Source organism: Notolabrus celidotus, chromosome 1 (genome assembly GCF_009762535.1).
Source record: "Notolabrus celidotus isolate fNotCel1 chromosome 1, fNotCel1.pri, whole genome shotgun sequence".
NCBI lineage: Eukaryota > Metazoa > Chordata > Actinopteri > Labriformes > Labridae > Notolabrus > Notolabrus celidotus.
This window is the reverse complement of record NC_048272.1, coordinates 26984790-27004820: the sequence shown is the minus strand read 5'-3', so window position 1 is coordinate 27004820 and position 20031 is coordinate 26984790. Positions and strand designations below refer to the sequence as shown.

General features: G+C 39.0%; 2 protein-coding genes and 1 long non-coding RNA gene across 3 annotated transcripts in view; 1 reads left to right on the top strand and 2 right to left on the bottom strand.

The window, feature by feature from the left end:
* The window catches only part of LOC117813314 (inter-alpha-trypsin inhibitor heavy chain H3-like), a 20146-nt gene extending 13844 nt beyond the window's left edge, over nucleotides 1-6302 (bottom strand). The window contains exons 1-3 of the mRNA XM_034684471.1: nucleotides 5663-6302; nucleotides 1755-1790; nucleotides 1562-1579 (exon numbers count right to left, since the gene is read on the bottom strand). Of these exons, the coding sequence (XP_034540362.1) occupies nucleotides 1562-1579; nucleotides 1755-1790; nucleotides 5663-5917 (309 nt within the window). The 5' untranslated portion in view covers nucleotides 5918-6302. The remainder of the gene's footprint in view (nucleotides 1-1561; nucleotides 1580-1754; nucleotides 1791-5662) is intronic.
* LOC117813323 lies at nucleotides 5518-13852 on the top strand. Its single transcript, XR_004631392.1, has 7 exons — nucleotides 5518-7056; nucleotides 7815-7970; nucleotides 8133-8194; nucleotides 8585-8622; nucleotides 10025-10074; nucleotides 12629-12696; nucleotides 13506-13852. It is a non-coding gene; the product is annotated as an uncharacterized LOC117813323 (long non-coding RNA).
* On the bottom strand, nucleotides 7381-20005 carry LOC117813307 (inter-alpha-trypsin inhibitor heavy chain H3-like). Its single transcript, XM_034684456.1, has 22 exons — nucleotides 19892-20005; nucleotides 19562-19591; nucleotides 19304-19327; nucleotides 15871-16025; nucleotides 15686-15790; nucleotides 15424-15586; nucleotides 15195-15305; nucleotides 14895-15023; nucleotides 14645-14761; nucleotides 14392-14560; nucleotides 13796-13921; nucleotides 13520-13701; nucleotides 13208-13393; nucleotides 12969-13108; nucleotides 12623-12783; nucleotides 12409-12435; nucleotides 12259-12321; nucleotides 11781-11894; nucleotides 10493-10694; nucleotides 10184-10356; nucleotides 8059-8170; nucleotides 7381-7945 (listed from the first exon to the last, which is right to left on the bottom strand). Exons 1-22 carry the CDS (start codon nucleotides 20003-20005, stop codon nucleotides 7807-7809), a joined length of 2742 nt encoding a protein of 913 aa, XP_034540347.1. The 3' UTR covers nucleotides 7381-7806.
* Between the last annotated feature and the right edge of the window lie 26 nt (nucleotides 20006-20031).

Here is a 20031-nt window from a genome sequence, read left to right as displayed (position 1 = left end):
ATGCTGTGGTGATATGTAGTTAGTATTTGACTGTTTTGTGTTCAAGGCCTCTTTTTTCTGAAAAGTTTCTTTTGCGTTAGTTATTAGAGGTTAAAAAACGGGGTTTACTTCTGGGTTTCCTTTGGTTCACAGCCGGCGTAGAGGAAACTTCAAAGGACACACAGCGTCTTGTGACGCTACGCTGTAGGGCGGAGCTCGTTACAGTGGCTTCACAGGCTCTGGCTGCACAATAGCTGCGCCCAGGAGCGGGACTTTTTGGCTTCAGAACCGTATAACGGGAAGAGGCGGAGCAACGCTGTCCATTTTTATTTACAGTATATGGTCGGAACGTGGTGTAGAAACATTTAGTGCCGGCTGGCATAAAGAGTTTATATTTATGATGGACTTTTGCAAGTCAGTTATATGATGCAGGGCATTGTTAAAGAGATGTATGTTTGAATGTATGTTTATTATCCATTGAGATCATTACATTGTGGAATGAAAGCCAGCAACAGCGTGTGTGTCTTTCTTTCACATTTCTCCCCTTACAGCACGCTGTGCAGGGGTGTAACACTAAAATAACAGGGGTTGACCCATAAATCTGCTAGGCAATGCACTCAAAGGAAACATGCAGAGGGACAGTTAGTTGACCTGGCTAGCTAAGTTTGCATGCTATCTTCAACAGTCTAAATCATTTTTGAGTCATCAAATGTGTAGCTGCCTTGGAACCCACAATTGATGTATTTCCAACAAAATGGTTGAGTTATATCAAAGTAAAGACAGTGCGAGTGGAATGGAATCGATCAATGTAACAGGATGGAATATGATAGGTATGATGATCCAGATGAATGCAATCCATGTGAGCTGCCTGTTGATCCACATTGTTGTACAACCGAGGCTCCAGGGTACAAGAGAGCAGCTCGGAGGAAACGATGGAACAGCAACCAGAACAGGTAGATTGACCCGACCGACAACACTGGATTTATCCCAGATAAAGGGCACTGATACTTGACGAGAGTCCACGGCGCAAGCTGTTGTTCATTAGGGTTTAAACAGCATCAAACAATCTTTTTGAAAACTTATAATTTCCCTCAGCTTTCAGTCACTTACTAGCTACCAGTAATATTACCTGGATACTAACGTTAGCTGTTGCCTGAGAGATGAATAGCAGAGAAAAAATCATGATTTGTTAGATACCTGTCATTTAATATGCATGAAAAACTGTACTGCAGCAGTATGACATTATAACAGCATTTGAGCCTATTCCCTATGAGCATGAGGTCAGAGGAAACTGGCTGCTCTCAGACTTTGGTCAATGTTCTGAAACTATTAGATAGACAAGAGGCTGTTATTCTGTTAAAAAACATGAAACATTTAGAATTGGCAAATTCAGAGAGGAATAAATAACATATGGACCAATGACGTGTGAGAGAAGCTAGCTACTAGTCCTCTTTGCCCTGGCTCGTGTTTGCTTAATTGTCAATTTCAGGTTTCAAAAGTCATTTTCAAATGGTACATGTTTGGAGGAGACAGTCTTACTTCTATTTTGAAACATTTTGATATCAACATAATATTTTCTTACAGAAGTTGTGCTTCTTTTCTGTGGATGAAAAATACAGAGAAAAACATGTAGTTTATATCAACAATCAAACTATTCCTTTTTTATTATTATAACAGAGTCAAACAAAAGATGAGTGTGAAATAGAACAAATAGAAAAAGCAAAGAACAAAAGCTTTAATTTATGTGTATTATTTAAATAATTAAAGCTGAATACCTTTAATGATCTGGTAGCCATATATTCTTTGGTGTCCTGGAACACAACAAAAATATGACTTTAAGGACAGGCAGTATGGTAAATTATGCAAACAACACACACGCACGCATGCATGCACGCGCGCATGCATGCACGCGCGCGCGCGCGCACACACACACACACACACACACACACACACACACACACACATCTGAGTGAATCCCTTCAGTCTCTCTGACTTGACAGACTAAACAATGGAGAACGTTTTTTTAATGAGGAAATATTACGATCTATTGTTCTGTCCTCACTGTCACGAGGTAATCCGTGGCGAGATGTTGTTGTTTAGTGACGTAGTGTAGACAATAGTTTCAGGTTAGTCAATGTGCTTGTAGCAGAGAGTGACTGAGTGATTGTCTATTCGCTCAATAACGCTAGCCACGGTTAGCATGCCTGCTATATGACCACTAAGCTTTTTTTTTCAGAGCGACAGATTATTTCCTATATGTCTATGATGGAGAGAGCACCCAGTGTCTTTCTCAGAGAGGAAGTGCTATTGCAGCCAGGGAAGCAACAGTGCCGAACCCATACTAGATACTCTACAAGCTCAAGCTAACCTAAAACTAAAGTTGCTTAAATTGTAAAAATCAAACAAACAAACTACCACCAGAAACTGCAAACCATCTTCCTTAATTGTCTAAAATTCACAGTAAAACAGTCCATACTAACAGAATAATTCAACAACTAAATCACTGAAGTCCCTTTCAATAGCAGTCCGTGTAATTCTCAGAGTCCACTTAGACCCCCTACAGTTTACTGAGCAAAGTGAAATGTGTTTTATGGGGTGTTTGGTGACGAAAGCATGAACACCAAATACATCACCAAATGCCAAGTCTGCCAATAAAACAATTCAATGGACCCTGGACAAGAAAAGAGCATTGTTGGCTGGAATTACGGCTGGAAAAAAACTAGTCGCCACACGTTGGAAACCTCCACACTCACTCTCTTTCCGAGCATGGGTTCTGACATATTTGGACATTGTTTCTTTGGAGTTGTCGATAGCCAGAGTCCACAGAGCAAAAGACCCTGCTATACAGGCTTGGTATTCACTTCTAACGAGCCTCCGTTGGTTTCAGGTGTAACGTGTATCTATGGTTTGTAGTTCTGGATCCGGGGAATGGGTGGGTTTTATTCTTTCATTTTTTAAATTTGTTTTGTGCGTGTGTTTTTATTTTTATTTATTATATTAATTAATTATGATTTCTACTATCATTATTATTATATCTTAACTGTATATCCATGGTATTTTTATATAAACCTTTGTATAGTTATTTGAAGATGTACTCTATTTTTTGTAATGTCCATATGTCTATCCATACTTATTTTTTTTGTATTTTTTTATAATAGTTATATGGAAGGAAAAAAAAAAAATGTTATCACTAAAAAAAAAAATAATAATTGCAGTAATTCTTTATACTCTAGAGACACAAACTGATTAGCAGCACTCCTAAATAAAGCAGTGTAGGGTTTAGTTACTCTGCGACGATGACTATAGCATTTGTATATGGGGCACGGTCTAAGCGTGTGCCCCATATACAGAGGCTATAGTCCTTGTTGCAGAGGTTGCAGGTTCGATTCCAGCCTTGACCATTTGCTGCGTGTCCTCCCCCACTCTGCTCCCCATATTTCCTGTCTCTCTTCAGCTATCTTATCAAATAATGGCAAAAATGCACAAAAACATAACCTAAAAGAAAACAAGAGAGACACTGACTCTCTTGTGATTGATCATGTTTGACATGCTGCAAAATTTAGGACCAAAATCTCAGAATTGGATCCTGCGTTGCTTTTGATTGTCATCCGAAGGTTTAGACTGCCCCGGTTACAACCAGACATAATTCAACATCTGCATAGTTGCACTTTGATGTGTGAGAAGGGCTGCAAGCAGCATTCAACGGGCAGTTCCTGTTCCTGTTTTGTCAGACCAATTCTCCAACTCTTTAATTCTCTCTCTTTATCCGGTATTATTATAAATGTTCTAACCATGAAGTCTAATTTGACATGTTTGGGGAATGTTTCATTTCAGAAGTCAGACTTTTGTTGATCCCATAAATGAGGGCCCTTTATCACCATCCATTTTTCTTGCCAGCTTGTTTTTTTCTGCACAGTCTTGGTATTTATGATCTAATGAACTTTTATTCCTTAACAGAGAAATCTTTGTTGCCTCTATCAGAGTTTCTGCCAAAAAAAGTCCCAGGGGACTTGATCAAACTTTCATGGCTTTTAAATTTGTGCAAGAAAGTTTGAATCTAATAGTGGGTCTGCTAGCACACTTTGGTCCAACTTATATTTAGAGTCAGTTAATATGCCAGCTGACATGTTTGTTTTTCAGTGTCAAACATTGGAGGGAATGAAATTGAGGAAGAAAACACATCACTAACTATCTCCCTGGTTACAAAGAATGTTGGCACAAAAAACAATGAAAAGCATCTTGCTGTGCTTAATGGAGACAATCAGCATGGCCACAAAGTGTTTCTGACCAAGCACATAGGGCGGCTGAACCCGCCCCTGCATACAGAGAATTGTTGTCGGCTGTCACTGCCATTTTCATATTTGCAACAATGCACCGAATAGCAAAAGTAACATCATGGAAAATTTTAGGGAAAGATCAATCTTTCAACTGCAGATACAGCTTACATTAACTGGCTTGTGTCAACAGGTTTATGGTCTTGACTAAGATGCCAGTATAAAGAAAATAAAAGAACCGACATGTGACTGCGGCCAAGTGAGCCGTCTTTTGCAAAACCCTGGTCAAGCCAGCCGCCCCTCGAAAAATAATGCGCGACTACACAGGGAATTACGGTACAGCTGCTGCGAGCGACCAAAAGGAGGAATGCAGCCGTGTAGTTCCAAAGTTTTGTTATTGAATATATAAATGAAATTTAAAAATTACAGAAAAAGTACTTGTTCTCTATGTTTTAAAATAATTAGAATTTTTGAGAAGATTAATTGTAAATTCTTCTCAAATTGCACTTCGACGCTTTGATATTTTACTCATTTTCCTTATTTTATTTTGAAAAATCTGGGAGAGGTGACAAAAATCTTTCAATGGATTATTGTTCTCCATGTCCCCGGCTGTCACCCTAAATATTTTCAGCAGATTTTACTGTATAGTTTTTGAGAAAAATAATGTTAAATTCTGGTCAAATTGCACTTAAATTCTTCTCAAATTGCACTGCGACGCTTTGATATTTCACTCATTTTCCTTATTTTATTTCGAAAAATCTGGGAGCAGAATTGAACTTTATTTTTCTCAAAAACTATAGAGTAAAATCTGCTGAAAATTTTTAGGGTGACAGCCAGGGACATGGGGAAATATAATCCATTGAAAGATTTTTGTCACCTCTCCCAGATTTTTCAAAATAAAATAAGGAAAATTAGTAAAATATCAAAGCGTCTCAGTGCAATTTGAGCAGAATTGAACATTATTTTTCTCAAAAACTATACAGTAAAATCTGCTGAAAATATTTAGGGTGACAGCCAGGGACATGGGGAACAATAATGCATTGAAAGATTTTTGTCACCTCTCCCAGATTTTTCAAAATAAAATAAGGAAAATGAGTGAAATATCAAAGCGTCGCAGTGCAATTTGAGCAGAATTTACAATTAATCTTCTCAAAAATTCCAATCATTTTAAAACATAGAGAACAAGTACTTTTTCTGTAATTTTTAAATTTCATTTTCATATTCACTAACAAAACTTTGGAACTACACGGCTGCATTCCTCCTTTTTGGTCGCTCGCAGCAGCCGTACCGTAATTCCCTGTGTAGTCGCGCATTATTTTTCGAGGGGCGGCTGGCTTGACCAGGGTTTTGCAAAAGACGGCTCACTTGACCGCAGTGACATGAGTTCACTGTTATTTTCTTGTACATACCTCTGCCAGAGCATCTCTGTGGTAAACAACCAAGGCTTTTTGGTTCTGGGCAGTTAGCCAAGAGCAGAAACAAATTAGCAAAAACATGACTCTCCACACTCCAGGCATGTCTGTGAAACAGAAAAGACTCCCGCGCAGCATTTCTGGAAACAAGTGGGACATTCCGGGCATTCGGATACAGACTTTCAGTCCATCCACACTGCAGGGGGAGGATCTCTCAATTCCCCTGTCCCTGTTTATGTTTTTGTGATTCATGGGTGGATCTCAAAGCTGTTAAGTTCCATCCTCACATCTGCGTAGTTCAATTGCGTCTCCGTCCCTCCCACCAGAGAAACATGGATGTGAGGAAATTACGAGAGGGGCTGCATCTCAAGGCTCCAAACTTTCATCCTCGCGGGGTTCACTCGCGCCGTTCCCTTGCGTCTTAGTCCTTCCCACAAAGATGCAATGAAATGAAACGGGTGGAGAGAAGAAATGAGGAGGTTTGTTTTAAGAGACATGAGGCGTCCTTTCCTCTGGGGCGTCATGTCAAGTTTCTTTTTGCGATGACGGCGTCAGCTGATCAGCTGTCGTGCAGCTTTAACAGCTGTTAGTGTCTTCACATGTGTGCGTTGTAATTCTGATCAAATCTAAATTGTAACTGTTTGTGTTTTCCCTGTTTAACAAACACCTTCAAGAGAGGACAACGTAGTCTTTGTTTATCCTGTGTTCTGCCAAGAATACGGATCACTTTAGAAATTAGTCATTGTATATTTTTGATTGTATATTATATGCATTATTCAGTATGTACGCCTATCTGATCGAGAACTCTAAGTCTTATTTATATAACCCAGTTTTCTGATGTCTCAGGAACACTGGATATTTACTGCTTATTAGATCTAAAGTGAGTGCTATTGCTAACATACTTCTCTCAGAGTTGAATTCTCGTCTTGCAGAAGAAGAGAGGAGAATCAACAGGATAATTAACAGAATAAACGGATCAAGAATATTTCTAATCTATCTACGCTATAAGACTAAATGACTCATTATTTCAGATACTGACTGTTAAGAAATCGACATTTGTATATGATCTGTTTCAAGCTACCCCTGGTGACTGTTTTAAGGTCCGTCTTTTCGCTGTTAAACACGTGTGCCTATATTTACAGTCTATGATTATACTCCGGTGATGTGAAGTCCTTGCCGCTGCAGCGTCCAATCAGTGAGTGATATTCCACACGCGTGTATCTACCAGTGAAAATAGAAGGCTTGTGTATCCTCCCTCATCGAGCCTCCGATTAACCTCCTCTATCCATTTTCCTCTGTTCTCCGAGCTGCATTAAGAGCTTTTGAACGCCACTCAGCATTGAGGGTCCATTAAACCTACCGGTTCAGCCGAGGACCGAGGACAACCCAATGTGTGTATTGTATTCTCATTCATCTGGATCTCTATGATCTGGATGTGTTTGAAGAATGTATGGGAGACTTCATCATCTTAAATAAGGCCCAGCAAGTGCTTGATTTCAGGCGTGTTTGTGGTGTTTACTTGCTATAGTGCATATTTCCAGGTTAGATAAATTAAAGGATTTTCCCTTTCTAGAAAACATCAATTATATCTCCACAGGTTTGATGGAAAGGAGGTTATCATCATAAAATATTGGCCATGTATTAATCCCAAAAATATTTGGTATGATTTTTTCTGTTTGGAGTGTGACCAATAAGAAACATTTCACCAATTTGTACCCACTCATCAACTTTTATTTGGTATCATTTAGGTTATGAGTCCTACAGTGGACTTAGACTAGTCTGTAAAAGACTTTTTCAAGACTTTGAAACAGGTTATTATCCTGTAAGCTCCTGACATAAGAAAAAGGCTTAAAGATAGCCTGAAATAAAAAAAACCTTAGACATTCATCAAGTCAAGCAAGAAGAATAAACATGAATTTGATAGCCTGCTCTTTTATATTTTCATAAATATTGAAAAGAAAATAATCCATTGAATTATGAGTACATCTAGTTTCTGTCCATGTTTAGGAACACTGGTACATATTTTTGAATGCAGGTGAGTTGCTCCCATTATTTCTCCTTACTTTCAGATAGTGTTAATTCTACTCTTGCTGTAACAGCACTTGTGATTTGTGTGGTAGATATTGATGTGTAACCTATTTTTAAACAGTTTTAAAAAGGCCTGACACAGTGTAGTCTGAGGCTTGTCCATCGATGAGGCCTGTTCCATTATTGTGAATGAACCAGCAGGGAACGTTGTCTCCTTTCTTCACATCCCTCCTGAAGTCTCTCTGCCAGCCTCTGTGGACCGATACAGAAACGTCAGGTACACTAAGGATATTTCAAGTGAGACATCAGCAATAGATTCTGTTAGGGTATATGTTATATGAAAAAACTCTTATTTGAGGGAGTACCTGGTCACGTTGAGCTGCTGTCCCTTCACAAACATGGTTGCATCTGGTTTCTCTTGGACTTCGCCTGGACGTAGTTCTGTCACCTCATACTCAACCCCATGGTAGAACTGACCTGCAGGATGGTCCATTATGACAGGTAAATATAAGTACAATTGTTATGGCCCTGTGTCTCGTTATCCCAATGTGATTTATTATGCATACATTATATAAAGAAGTTCCAAATGTTTACTGTCCACTTAATGTTGTATAAAGGAAAAGGATTAATGCAGACAGCTGACAAAATATGGTAAAATGCAATGGAAATATTCACTACTCCAATAACTAGACATGGTCGTAGCGGCAACTTAGCTTAGCTATTGGCCAGGAAGCTAATAGTAGGCTAGCAATATTTAAAGTCAATAACAGCTGACATTTAGCAATAATCATTTGACAGTAAAATAAATGGTAAAACTATGTAACCAGCATGTCAACTATGTAACCAGCATGTCATTGTCCCCAAATAAACATCAAGTTTGTTTTTTTCAAGCAAACGACACATTCAGAGGGGCTACATACTTCTTAAAGGTTTGTGTTTCACAATCAACATTCTGTGGTGTTCAGAGGAAGACTGTTCATGCTGTAAAAATAAACATTTCCTTCTTAAACTCTCACTTTCTCTTAATTTAGCTTTGTCCCTGTTGTAATTTTTTTATTTTACTTAAATTTTATTGAACCAGGAAAACCTCATTGAGATTAATAATCTCTTTTACAAGAGTGTCCAGGCCAAGATTAGCAGCAGCACGTTCCAACAAAGTTACAGACAAACAACACACAATTCTAAAACATGACAACATATCATGGATCACATAACAGAAAGTTATCAGTCAAAGCATCTACAAGCTGATGAATCTTCCTCCAATACCTTAAAACTACTTTTAAAAACATTTAAAGAGACAAGCTCACTCAAACACAAGTTATCCTGCAGCAGGTTCCAGGCTGCAGGAGAAGCTTACTCTTGGGACTCAAAGCAGAAACAAGTTTTGTGACTGGGTCACAGAGTGGAGACTGTAGCTTCCATTGTTTTTAAAATAAATAAAATCACATGAATAAGAGGAAAGCAAGCTAAGAATCGCCTTATAAATAAGTTCATGCCAGTGATTCATTCTACGAGCACAATGCAGACCAGCCAACTCGAACATACAGGGAGCAGTGATGAATAAGAGACTTAAGACGTAATGAAGCTCAGAGCTCCACGATAAACAGTATCCAAAGAATGAAGGCACTGAGCTGATTCCTGCATATATAAAACACATCATGCTTTTTGGACTCATTTTAGATACTGGAAGTGCATATTCAGAAAGGTGAACAGACAGTTTGGGCAGAACTTATTAGTGTTAAATTCTCAGGAAGTAATTGAGACCCTTTGGCCAATCAGATTCAAGTAATCACCCTGACCTTGGTAATGAGCTAGGTATACTGAAAAGTTCTGGGTGAGGAAATTGTGCAGAAAGCAAAATTCCAAAGCCAAGGTAAAGAGATAATCACATAGCCATATGAACGTTTTACACTCACTATATGTCTTAAGTGCTTATACTACTGTTTTTGTATGAAGCCAACCAGAGATCAGGACCATTACTTTTATTTGATCCTGCTCAAGTTGTAGACTGCGCTGCTAATTCTGGAGTGCTAGCTTGTAGTTTTAGCATGCTTGTAGCTTGACTGCTGTGGCATGGATGGAAATAAATATGAACATGCAGCCAGAGTACTTCCACAAGTCAGTATTAGCTTGTTTATTTAATTAATTGTATGTGCCTTGGCTGTAACCAATTATATTACATTTCTGGGACATTGTAGAACAAAAGTACTCCACAGTGTTCAAGATAAAGCACTACAGTAAGTGTTAGACCCTCTAATGACAGTCAGCCAACATCAATGGTGATTTGTATTTCTTATTAATAACTGAACTTGTTTAATTTCTTTGTTTTAGAAAAGCAGTCTTGAGTCAGCACTAAATATCTGAGAAACATGGTGGTTGTGGTAAGTCAAAGCAGTTGACACAACATTTTTCACTTTTGAAGCTATTTCAAAAGGCTTTTAAACAGTGGCAACAACAACCATGTGCTTCCATACATGTGGCATATCATACCTAGCAGGCCATGAACAGAAGAGGACAGGAGGTGGCTGTCCAGGGTGTAGAAACCCAGGTAGTCCTGGTGGTACGGGTGCTTCTTCCATACTTTGTGCAGCAGGATGACAAACTTAACTGAATCTTTCAGAGTTATCGTAAGGCTGCGGTCCTTGATCATGGCAATATCCACACTGGAGGACGAAGTGGGGGGAAGAAGATGGTTAGCAGTTTTTCTGAACTGGATTTAATTAAACTTTTCACTCATGTAGAGGAAAAGTTACGTCTCAATGAAGGAAATTGAAGGCAATGAGACATGCAGCCACTCACTTTGGTCCTTTGAGTGAAGCTGAATCAGACCACAGCAGTTTGACCAGTTGGCCGTCTTGAAACACTGAGATGTCCTGAGTGCTCACCATCAGCCTCACACCCAGAGTCTGGTGGATGATGCCAAAGCGCCAAAAGTAGGTGTTAATTTTACCATCAGGGGGAATCATCTTGTCTCCTATGATCTCACCATTGACCAATATACCTGCAGGAATAACATCAAATTCAGTTACTCTGTTTAAAAGCAGTATATGATTTACTGGCACTTATATGGGAATTGTAAAAAAAAAAACCCAAAAAAACAATACTGCAAAAAGAGTAGGGGAGAACGGGGTTGGTTGTCACATGGGTCAGTTGGCACACTCAATATATCTCGCCACAAGAGGGCGCTGTCTCTCAAATTGGGGTAAGGACATTTCCAGAATTAGGATCAGCGCTCACCTACATAGTCTTCTCTGGAGTAAGAGAGCTGAACTTTAGGTGAGAGGACTTTTTTGTGTTTTTCATGTCAAATTGTAAATATTCAGTTCCTCAGTATTTTTCTTCTAGGCTTTTAAATGATGGGTTTATAGAAAAACAAGTGTTACCCTTACAAAGTGTGAGGGGAAAGCTATAGTTTAGATTTGTATTAGCTAGCTAACTAATTGTTAGATGGTTGTTAGCCTTGATGCTAGCAAAAAAATTCCAGTTGGGGTTGGTCGTCACATTCTCTTTGGGGTTGGTTGTCACATGTAACAACTAGTTGAGTAGGACATTATTGTTAGACCTATTTGTTTTGTTCTTTATGTTGTTATATAGGCTGGACTAAAGATGTGTTTCCTGTTCATGTTCCTTGCTCATATTATGTTAAAATGCAACAAGTTATGTAGGCCTATCACTTGTCAGTGCAATTAAACTTTCAAATTTAGTTCTGCCTTCTTGCCTTTTTTAAAAGATTTTTCCCATTGAAATACCATTGTGACAACCAACCCATAGTGTGTGACAACCATCCCCGTGATGGGGTTGGTTGTCACAATGTGTCAGAGTGTCTTTGATAGTTAATTGCCTCTTTGTTAAAATGAGTTGGAAAATGAGAGAGACACACATTTCAAGCCAACACCTTAAGCTTCAATTTAATGTAGGAATGACTATTGAAAGATGTTTTGATGATGAGCAATCATCAAAACAGTAAAAACTGTGACAACCAACCCCGTTATCTCCTACATGTGGCCCTAAAAATGAGGATTTGAAGGAAACTGGGAATCTGATTATTTAAAAGGGGTCTTGATGGTTATCAGGACTCAGGGCTGACCTGGTTTTGGGTCTCTGACCAGGTTGAAAATGGTTCCTGGTTTGTCGTTGATGTTGAAACACAGAGCATCGTCTCTGTCTGGGAGCTCGATGATGAAATGAGGATCGCCGTCCACTGCAGGTTACAGCAGAGTATAATGGGTGTGATAAACAATATAAAACAATGGTTTAGTTTTAGATACAGTCTTGGCTCAACATTTTCACAACAATATGACAACAAGACTAAACAATGCAGGCAGCTCTCTGAGGTTGTGCTTGTGGACAGAAAGGCTTTGAGCTAAATACAAACAAAAGTATGCTCACAAACTTCAGGGGAAAAGTCAGAGTTAAAGTGAGTATGACTCATCTGAGAACTATGAACATACTTACAGAATTTCATGGCAATTGATTGAAGTATTTGAGAAGAACTGACAAACCAACTTACTAAGAGAGTAACATTGTTCCCAGCTAGCTTTGTTATACAAAATAATTAAACTTACCAAAGAGTGAGGGTGGTGGCACATAAGAATATGTGTGACTTACAGGGGAGACATATCTTCCACCTGGAACAATACAATTAAAAAAATGTCATCAATATAATTTACTGACTAAATCTCAGAACCTTCTTTGTGCTTTAATTACTGGCTTACCCATTCTTTCTGCTTCTTGTCTTTGTTCTGTCAAAAAAAAAACACAAAAAAAAACATTTTAAACTTGAGTACCACCCTTAAGTGACTGCTGGTAGTCTGGAAAGTTAAAGCTGAGTGTTGTGACTTTGAGGTTTTGCATTGTTGATCATAGGCTTTACTGTGTCCTTACTCAGAAAAGTCTGTCTACTTTCATCACTTTTAAACCTTCTCTTACCCTCAGTCAGTTTATCAGCGATGAGTGGGCTGTCGGTTCCGTCCTCCGTCTCTGGCTTGGTGACCACCATGGAGGTGAGGGGGGTGACAAAGCTGTATCGCAGGGACATGTCCAGGGCCTTTGCTGTGGCATTTTCTTTCTCACCTGTAGAACCACTCTTACTGCAAGAAGGAAAGTGAAAGTTTCCAAATCTTTAATTCATAAGTCAGTATTACATGAATCATCTTTGGCTCTCTGATGATGGGCAGACAAATCACTTGAAGGTTTTATGAAAACAATGGGAGATAAAGGTTTTCAAGCTGAAGCATTTAGGAGCCTCAGCTTGAGTGAACATTTTCAGACTGACCCCTTCTCCAGTAGCTGTTGGATGGTGAGGTAGGCCCAAAGACGCTCTGTAAAATCCCCAAAAATGTACTCCTCATCAGGGTACATCACGTTCCAGTCCACTACACCAGGCTGGCCCTGCACCTTGAAGTCCTCCTCAAACTTTACAGAGGCAAAGAAAGAGTAAAAGTCCCAAAAGATTGATAATAAACACATCTCTAATCAAGTCACTATTGCTTTATACTATTTCATTCTCCTCACCCCCTGGCCATACACTTCCACCAGGAAGTTGTTGAGGTCGTTGTCCGTCAGTTGACCGGCCACCACGATCTCTGAGCCATTAAATAACTGGTTGAAACGGTTGGTGGTAAGAAAGTCCACTGCATTGTCAGGATAACGCAGGTCCACTTCTAAAAGAAGAGGGCTGGACACCTCGTCATAGAAACCCTGGAACAAATGCAAACTCATCTTATTGCCTGTGTTTGTGAAAAATGTCATGACATAAATGTGGAAAACTATGCAACAGTGTTAAACTTTTGTCTGGAAAATGTCTTCACAGCCTAAACCGTCCACCTGAAGCTGAAGTGCTGCATCTGACCCTTCATAAATTCTGCGAGCCAGTCCTTTATTTTTTTTGCTCATCTCATCGAGGAAGGAGTAATCCACATCATTTCCAAATCCAAGACAGAACAGAGTCAAGTTTCCTCCACCAACATTGCGCACACTGTTTATGATGAAACCAAGAGTGGACGCTCCTTCAAATGAAAGAAACACAAGAAGTTAAATGTAATAATATGAATTATAGAATGAAGTATGTACAAATATAGCCTACAGTGTTTATGTACTCACCCCCATCTGGCATTCCATCAGTCAATAAAATAATCATATCGATGCTCCTCTCTGGGATCCTCTTCTCCTCTCTGTCATTCAACAGCATTTTCCCACTCTTCACCAATGCGTCATTCATATTGGTTGCTAGAGTGTTAACATACAACAAATTCTGATCTGTACATCACAATAGTGTGTTTCTTTTTCATTTATGGAGGGAAGAAAGCATGTAGCATTAAAGCTGCTGTGAGGAACTCTGGGTGTTTGTTGATTTTAGACAAATATTGAATAAAAATTGAATTCTCTGACCAAACAACTAAATATGCTCTCTTGAAACAGTCAAATGTGTCACTTATTGTTAATTGTTGCTGCTGAAAATGTAAAGAGAGACTGTTTCTTTGGTGTGCTTTCAATCATCTTGTCTGATTCCTACCCCCTAACAGTGGTTTCAGGCAATACAATTTTACAGTGGAGAATTTATCAGTCTGCTTGCTGGTCGTCTCTTTTGCATTTGTAGGGCATTGTGGGTAATCAGTAACAATTCTAATCTCTTTCACTACCAGTTTAAAACTCCTCACAGGTGCTTTAAAGTTTCTATCGCTCTTTTTTATATTTACATCCACTGCTATGTAATTTCCTGATGAAGGACATGGCTTCTTTCACGTTTTCTGCTGTGGCTTTGGAAAGTGTTTCCCTCCAGGTCTCAACCCTGCTATCAAACTGGACAATGGCAAAGTAATCCTCCTCAGGAAGGTCTTTGAGGATGGCCAGCATCGCCTCACGTGTCTACACAGAGGTCAAAAGTCAAATATATGCACAAGGGTATCAATATACTCCAACACACTCACCGTCTGAACAGCCCCTCCTCACCTGTGCAATTTTATTTCCATGCATTGATCCGCTCCTGTCAATCACAAACACCACGTTCTTTGGGACTCTGTGCAGGCTAGGAGGAGCGAAAAAGTGTACAAAGTATCCATTCACAATCTGAAGAGGAAAGAGTCATTGAGAGCAGTAATAAATATATTTAATTGTTTCATGATTTTTTCCAATTTATTACAAAACTCAGTTTTAAGTGTATCTTCATATTTAAAGTTGTGAGTAAAGGGGGATATTAGACCTGAATGTCACCGAAGCTGTCTGCCCGGTTCACGTCATACTTAATGATAAAGTCTCCGTCAATGAGAGTTCCATCACAATCTGAACAACTCCTCTGCTGCTCCATAGTTGGTGAGAAAGAGATGTGTGCCTGGCAATGAGATATACATGACCAGCTGAGCTTAAATCCTTGGGTTAGTAACAACATACTGAATGTATACTGAATGAAAGGTAATTTTGAACTCAGAAAAAGAGTCTGGCTTCAGGAACTGCAGCTCAAGAATCAGAGACAACCTCTTCCAGGGCCTGTCGGATCATGTACCTTATTATTTGTGACGGTTTTCTCCACAAGGGGGAGCAGATCATTGGAGAGGAAGGTTGCATGGGTATCAACAAAAGAAATGCCCTGTGGCTCATAGATGTTTGTCACGATCTGTCATCCACACAGGCAAAAAGACACACAGACACAGAGACCATGTTATAAACAGCTCATTGAAATACAGAACAAGGAATGTCATTGGAGGCCAGACCAGAACAAGAACCAGATTCACCTGAAACTCCTGGACCCGCTGTTTGGGTTTGACTCGAGTCAGTATCTCATACTGGCCCAGTTTCCTCTGAAGGAGCTCCTCGTGGGTCAGAATAAAAGTCACATTACTTTCAGCTGCAATGTTGACAGACACAGAAAACTTCTCCATCTTTCTCCCAGAGACCCTGCAGTAAAAGACAGACAATAATATAATCAAATTGTCGATACTGTTTTTTGTGTGCTCACAGAATTGACTTACACATTTTTAATTCTCACAAACTTACTTGACCAGTCCAGCAGTTTTTCCAGATGAAACAGCCTTCTTGTACTGTTCCTTGGCTTTCTCTTTCTCCTTCACCTCCCCAACATACACCTGACCATCAATTTCCCTGCAAGCACAAGACAGTTGTCAAAGGTAGAGACAGACATGGTTCAAGCTCATTGTAAGAAGTGATGAGATTTGGCTTACATGCTGAAGTTGGTGATGAAGGCGGTCTTTGGCAGATCCACTTCAAAGAAGATTTCCTGTGAGGTGTTTGCTTTGTTCAGAGCTTTAGAGGTCATGACAGTGTGAGCAAAACGAGATGTTACAGTGCAGTCCACTTTCACACTGTACACCTCCACCTGAGACAGAAAGAGAGGGAGTATAAACAAGAGACAGAAAGAGAGACTGAAATACCAAAGAATATGGAAATCCTACTATCACAAGTGTCTTGCACACAATAACTCTGTGAATAATTACAAAATGTGCTTTGTTGTGTCATTTCAGACTAAAATGACAACTGAAACTATATCCAGTCCACAATGCACAACCTTGATTTGTCCCAAAGAAAACATTTAGAGCTTAGAAAGGATGTTTTAACAACATTAAGTCACTGGTTCCACTCAGGGAGTGTTGTGGTGAATCAGTCCGGGTGTGTCATGTCAAAGCACACAGATAGTGTGGCTATTCAACAAGTATTTTTCACTTATTCCCTCGAACTCTCATAAGTTAATGTCAGCTTTATACTGTGAGTCAATTTCCTCCCCCCCCCAGTTCCATTTGTGGCCAACACAATAAGCACGATGGACTGAGCTTTTCATGTGTATCCTCTTTTCTCCAGTCAGGGGGACGCTTTTCCTTCCTGCCTTAATTCCCTCTGCATGCTTTCTGTTCTCTTTGGGATCTTCTGAGAAAAGAAAGGAAGGGAAATGAGAAATATTTCTCAGGGGTGGCATCTAACATCTGGCCCAGTGGAGGATCAATGATACGACTCACAATGTGGTGGACTGATATTTTTTATTGTAGCAAAATATGCAACTCCATAATTTGATTATGTTTTAGAAGTCTTAAAGACTCTTTTTATAGTTCCAGGTAAAATGTGAGTAAAGAAAATTGCACACATTTTTTGCTTAAGCATTTCAACTCAAATGAGGAACTTTAAATTTATGATGAAATTGATACCTCTAACTTCTTTGCTGATCTTGTCATGTACATGTGTAAGAATTCTCTGATGAAAAATCTCATCCAACTTAATTTTTGATTTATTATAGCTGCCAGGTGTAAGACCCTCTGTAATTATTTTCCTCTAACAAGTGTGAGTTATGGCCATTTTAGCACCTCAGCTCTTCCTGATGCCTACCCTGCCGCAGTAATTACAAGCATTAAAATTGCTAGATAGAAATTATCAGTTTTTTCACAGATGGTCTTGTTGGCTTTTGTTGGTCCTGAAAGGGCATCCATGTTCATTTTAGTCTGTTTCATGACCAACTAACAACTCCTTACTGGGGCCTTTTAACTTATCCATTGTTGAGTATTGAGTGACAATTTGGTAAGTTAGGGGCAATTTTAGACAGGGAAGCACATTAAGAAAAAATAATTTGAACAGCTGACTCATTTGTGTCTTAAGTAAAGTCCACACTAAACCATAAGCTGAAACTAGTTAGTTTGTAACTTAAGTTGTGTCTTTGTTTGGTTGTGCTGCAGAGACCAGGCTCATCTTCACTAGTAGGCCGTAACATCAAATTAAAATATTTGTTCCATATATGACTTTTTATTCCATTTGATCAATCAGTGAAAAGCTTTTTACTAAATGGGGTGTTTAAGTGCTAACAACACACACTCATAATTGCCTCTAGCTAATGGCCGATTATAACTGCTGTCCTGTTAATCGACAAATCAGAATCAGAAAGAACTTTAATCACAATGTATGTCAAGAATACAAAGAATTTGACTCTGGTATTTTTGCGTACTCCCTTCATAAACATAAATAGACAGACACTAAAAATCAAGTACCAATAAAAAATATCATATACAAATTGCACAAGTGCAATAAAAGAAACAATAGACAACATGATAATGTGCAATAGTGCAAGGATGAAGGTGACTCAGCAACTATGTAAAATATAATAATAACTCATCTTGATATGGTGATAATCTATGGTGTAAAATAACTACAGTGACATTGAGTGGTGAAATCATCAACTACAATATACGGTACGTTTATATAAAGGTCCTCTAATATTGTGCAGATATGCAGTCGTCTACTGATCTTCGCTCGTTGTAACTGTCCACTTGTTGTAATACTGCTGCAGTACCAATTAGCACCACAAGGTGGTGCCACCTTTCTGTTTAAGTCTCATTCCATAGACAAGTTGCTACTCTGTGCGACCGCAGTTGTTACGTTCTGAGTCCAACCGAGAGAGCACTCTCACTTTAGTGACGAGTTGGTATAAGCTATGTCTATTTTCTATTTGTCATGTATGATTTATAAATATAGTGCCGTGGCGACCTGGCATTGTAAGGTTGACTGTTAAGTTCTGTAAAATAAACTGTCATCTTTAAACCCTCTGATGCTACCTCGCTATCTTGGGTTGGCTGCTAACTGCTTAGACCGCTAGCCCTCTCTTACACCTACTATAGGTGAAAACTTTAAGGTGTAACTTCTCTCTCCATTGGAACTATCTCAGCTGGTGAAACGCCTAAAACTTTAGTAGAATGTAAGTCCATCCTAAATTAGAAATGATGTTCAAACCAGGCAAAGTTTGAACTGTAACCCAGTGGAGCATTTTCAGGTAAAACAATGTAGCACTGTGTTTAACTCAAGACACTGCCTGAGTCAGAGACAGAGGCGTCTTAACTCTTGACTTCAGGAATCCTTACATCATGGAATAAGACTAAACAGAGACTCAGGCCTTTTGAGGTATTGGGTCAAGTCAGTGGAAGTTACAAGTCAAAAGACTTAAGCAGGTTTAAGAAATCCAGGATCAAGTGATGTCAGAGCAGCAGAAATAGAGCTCAAAGTCTACAAGGATCAGCAACCTATCAAATCTGCACAAAGATTGAAGATCATCAAATTTACTGTGATTTTAACTGCCGGGTAAATTTATTATCAAGAACACAAAGAGGGTTTCTTTAATAACAAAAGTGTAGATGCATATGTACTTTTTTCAATATTAGAGAGCAACTTCAGCTTCCCTGTTTGCTCATTTTGGCTGGTAAAATCAGTGACCTGTGTGGTCACACCCAAGTTTCTGTGATCATGGCGACGTCTGGATCATTTGATGAGACAACCACTCTTGATTGATACTCCGCTTGGTGTTTCATTTCTGTAGTTGAACAGTTATTATCTTTTTTAACTGAGAAACATCTGACCTCTGTTGTTGTGCTAGACAGTCATAATGACAACAGCTATACAGTCATCTTAGAGGAAACACTGATGGGTGTAAACAGTTGACTGTTTTTTGAGCACACAAACATAGAGCAACAATTCTAGTTTCTTGTACATATAGTTTTCTCTAACTCTCCCATATTTTGAGTGTGTGTGTCCTAGCTGTGGCATTGAATTATCCTGACAGCAAAGCTATATTTTAAAGGATTTCAATTTTTCATAAGCTGAAGAATAAAAAACACGTTTTCTTACCATGGCTTCATTTGCACTTCTTTTCTGGGATAAAAAGATAACACAAAAGGAAATTACATTTTTACATAAATACATTTTGAGACTGCAGAAATAATATGAAACATATGTACTTTAAAAAATAGTACTTTTAAACGATTCATAACTGTTCTTTATCAATGATTACTGGTTTGTTAAATTATATACAAGCTCAATTGTAAAAGTACAATTATACCATTACAGAAAAGCTCTGACTTAGTGTAAGTATTTCCTGTAAAATACCTTTAGGGATCTGGCAGCTCCTCCTGTCTCCTACAAAATAAACAGCAGATTTAAACGATGGGGAGCCAAGATTTCAGAAAAACAAAGTGGCACAACACAAACTAGCTTTTAAAATTAGCTTCACACCCTGAGTAACACATCTAGAGTTTTACAAAAGTAAAAACAGGGTAGATAGAACCCCACAGCTTGTTTTGCAGAGCTGATTCTGAAAAAAACAGACTGCAATCCTGAGCCACCAGGTACAGTGAATACTAGAAAACCAAACAACAGCTATTGACCATGTATTTCCACTTTAAGATCTTTGTACAGAGGGTCGGTGTGTGCCTTTACCTGCAGAGCTTCATGGCCCCCGGAGATGACAAATGCCCCCAGAGCCAGGCTGGGTAGCGTGAGGCAGGCGCTGGCCCACAGCAGCAGAAGTTGAACACCCAGCAGTCCAGACATGACCAAACTTCTACTGAATAGTGTCT

Bases quoted from the DNA above. Each gene is read 5' to 3' on its own strand.
- LOC117813307 (XM_034684456.1), bottom strand. From the start codon at position 20,005: ATGTCTGGACTGCTGGGTGTTCAACTTCTGCTGCTGTGGGCCAGCGCC. The intron at 14,561-14,644 runs GTGAGGAGGGGC...ACCTCTGTGTAG, and splicing joins ATGGAAATAAAATTGCACAG to ACACGTGAGGCGATGCTGGC. The intron at 8,171-10,183 runs GTATGATATGCC...ACCATCCTGCAG, and splicing joins TTCTGTTCATGGCCTGCTAG to GTCAGTTCTACCATGGGGTT.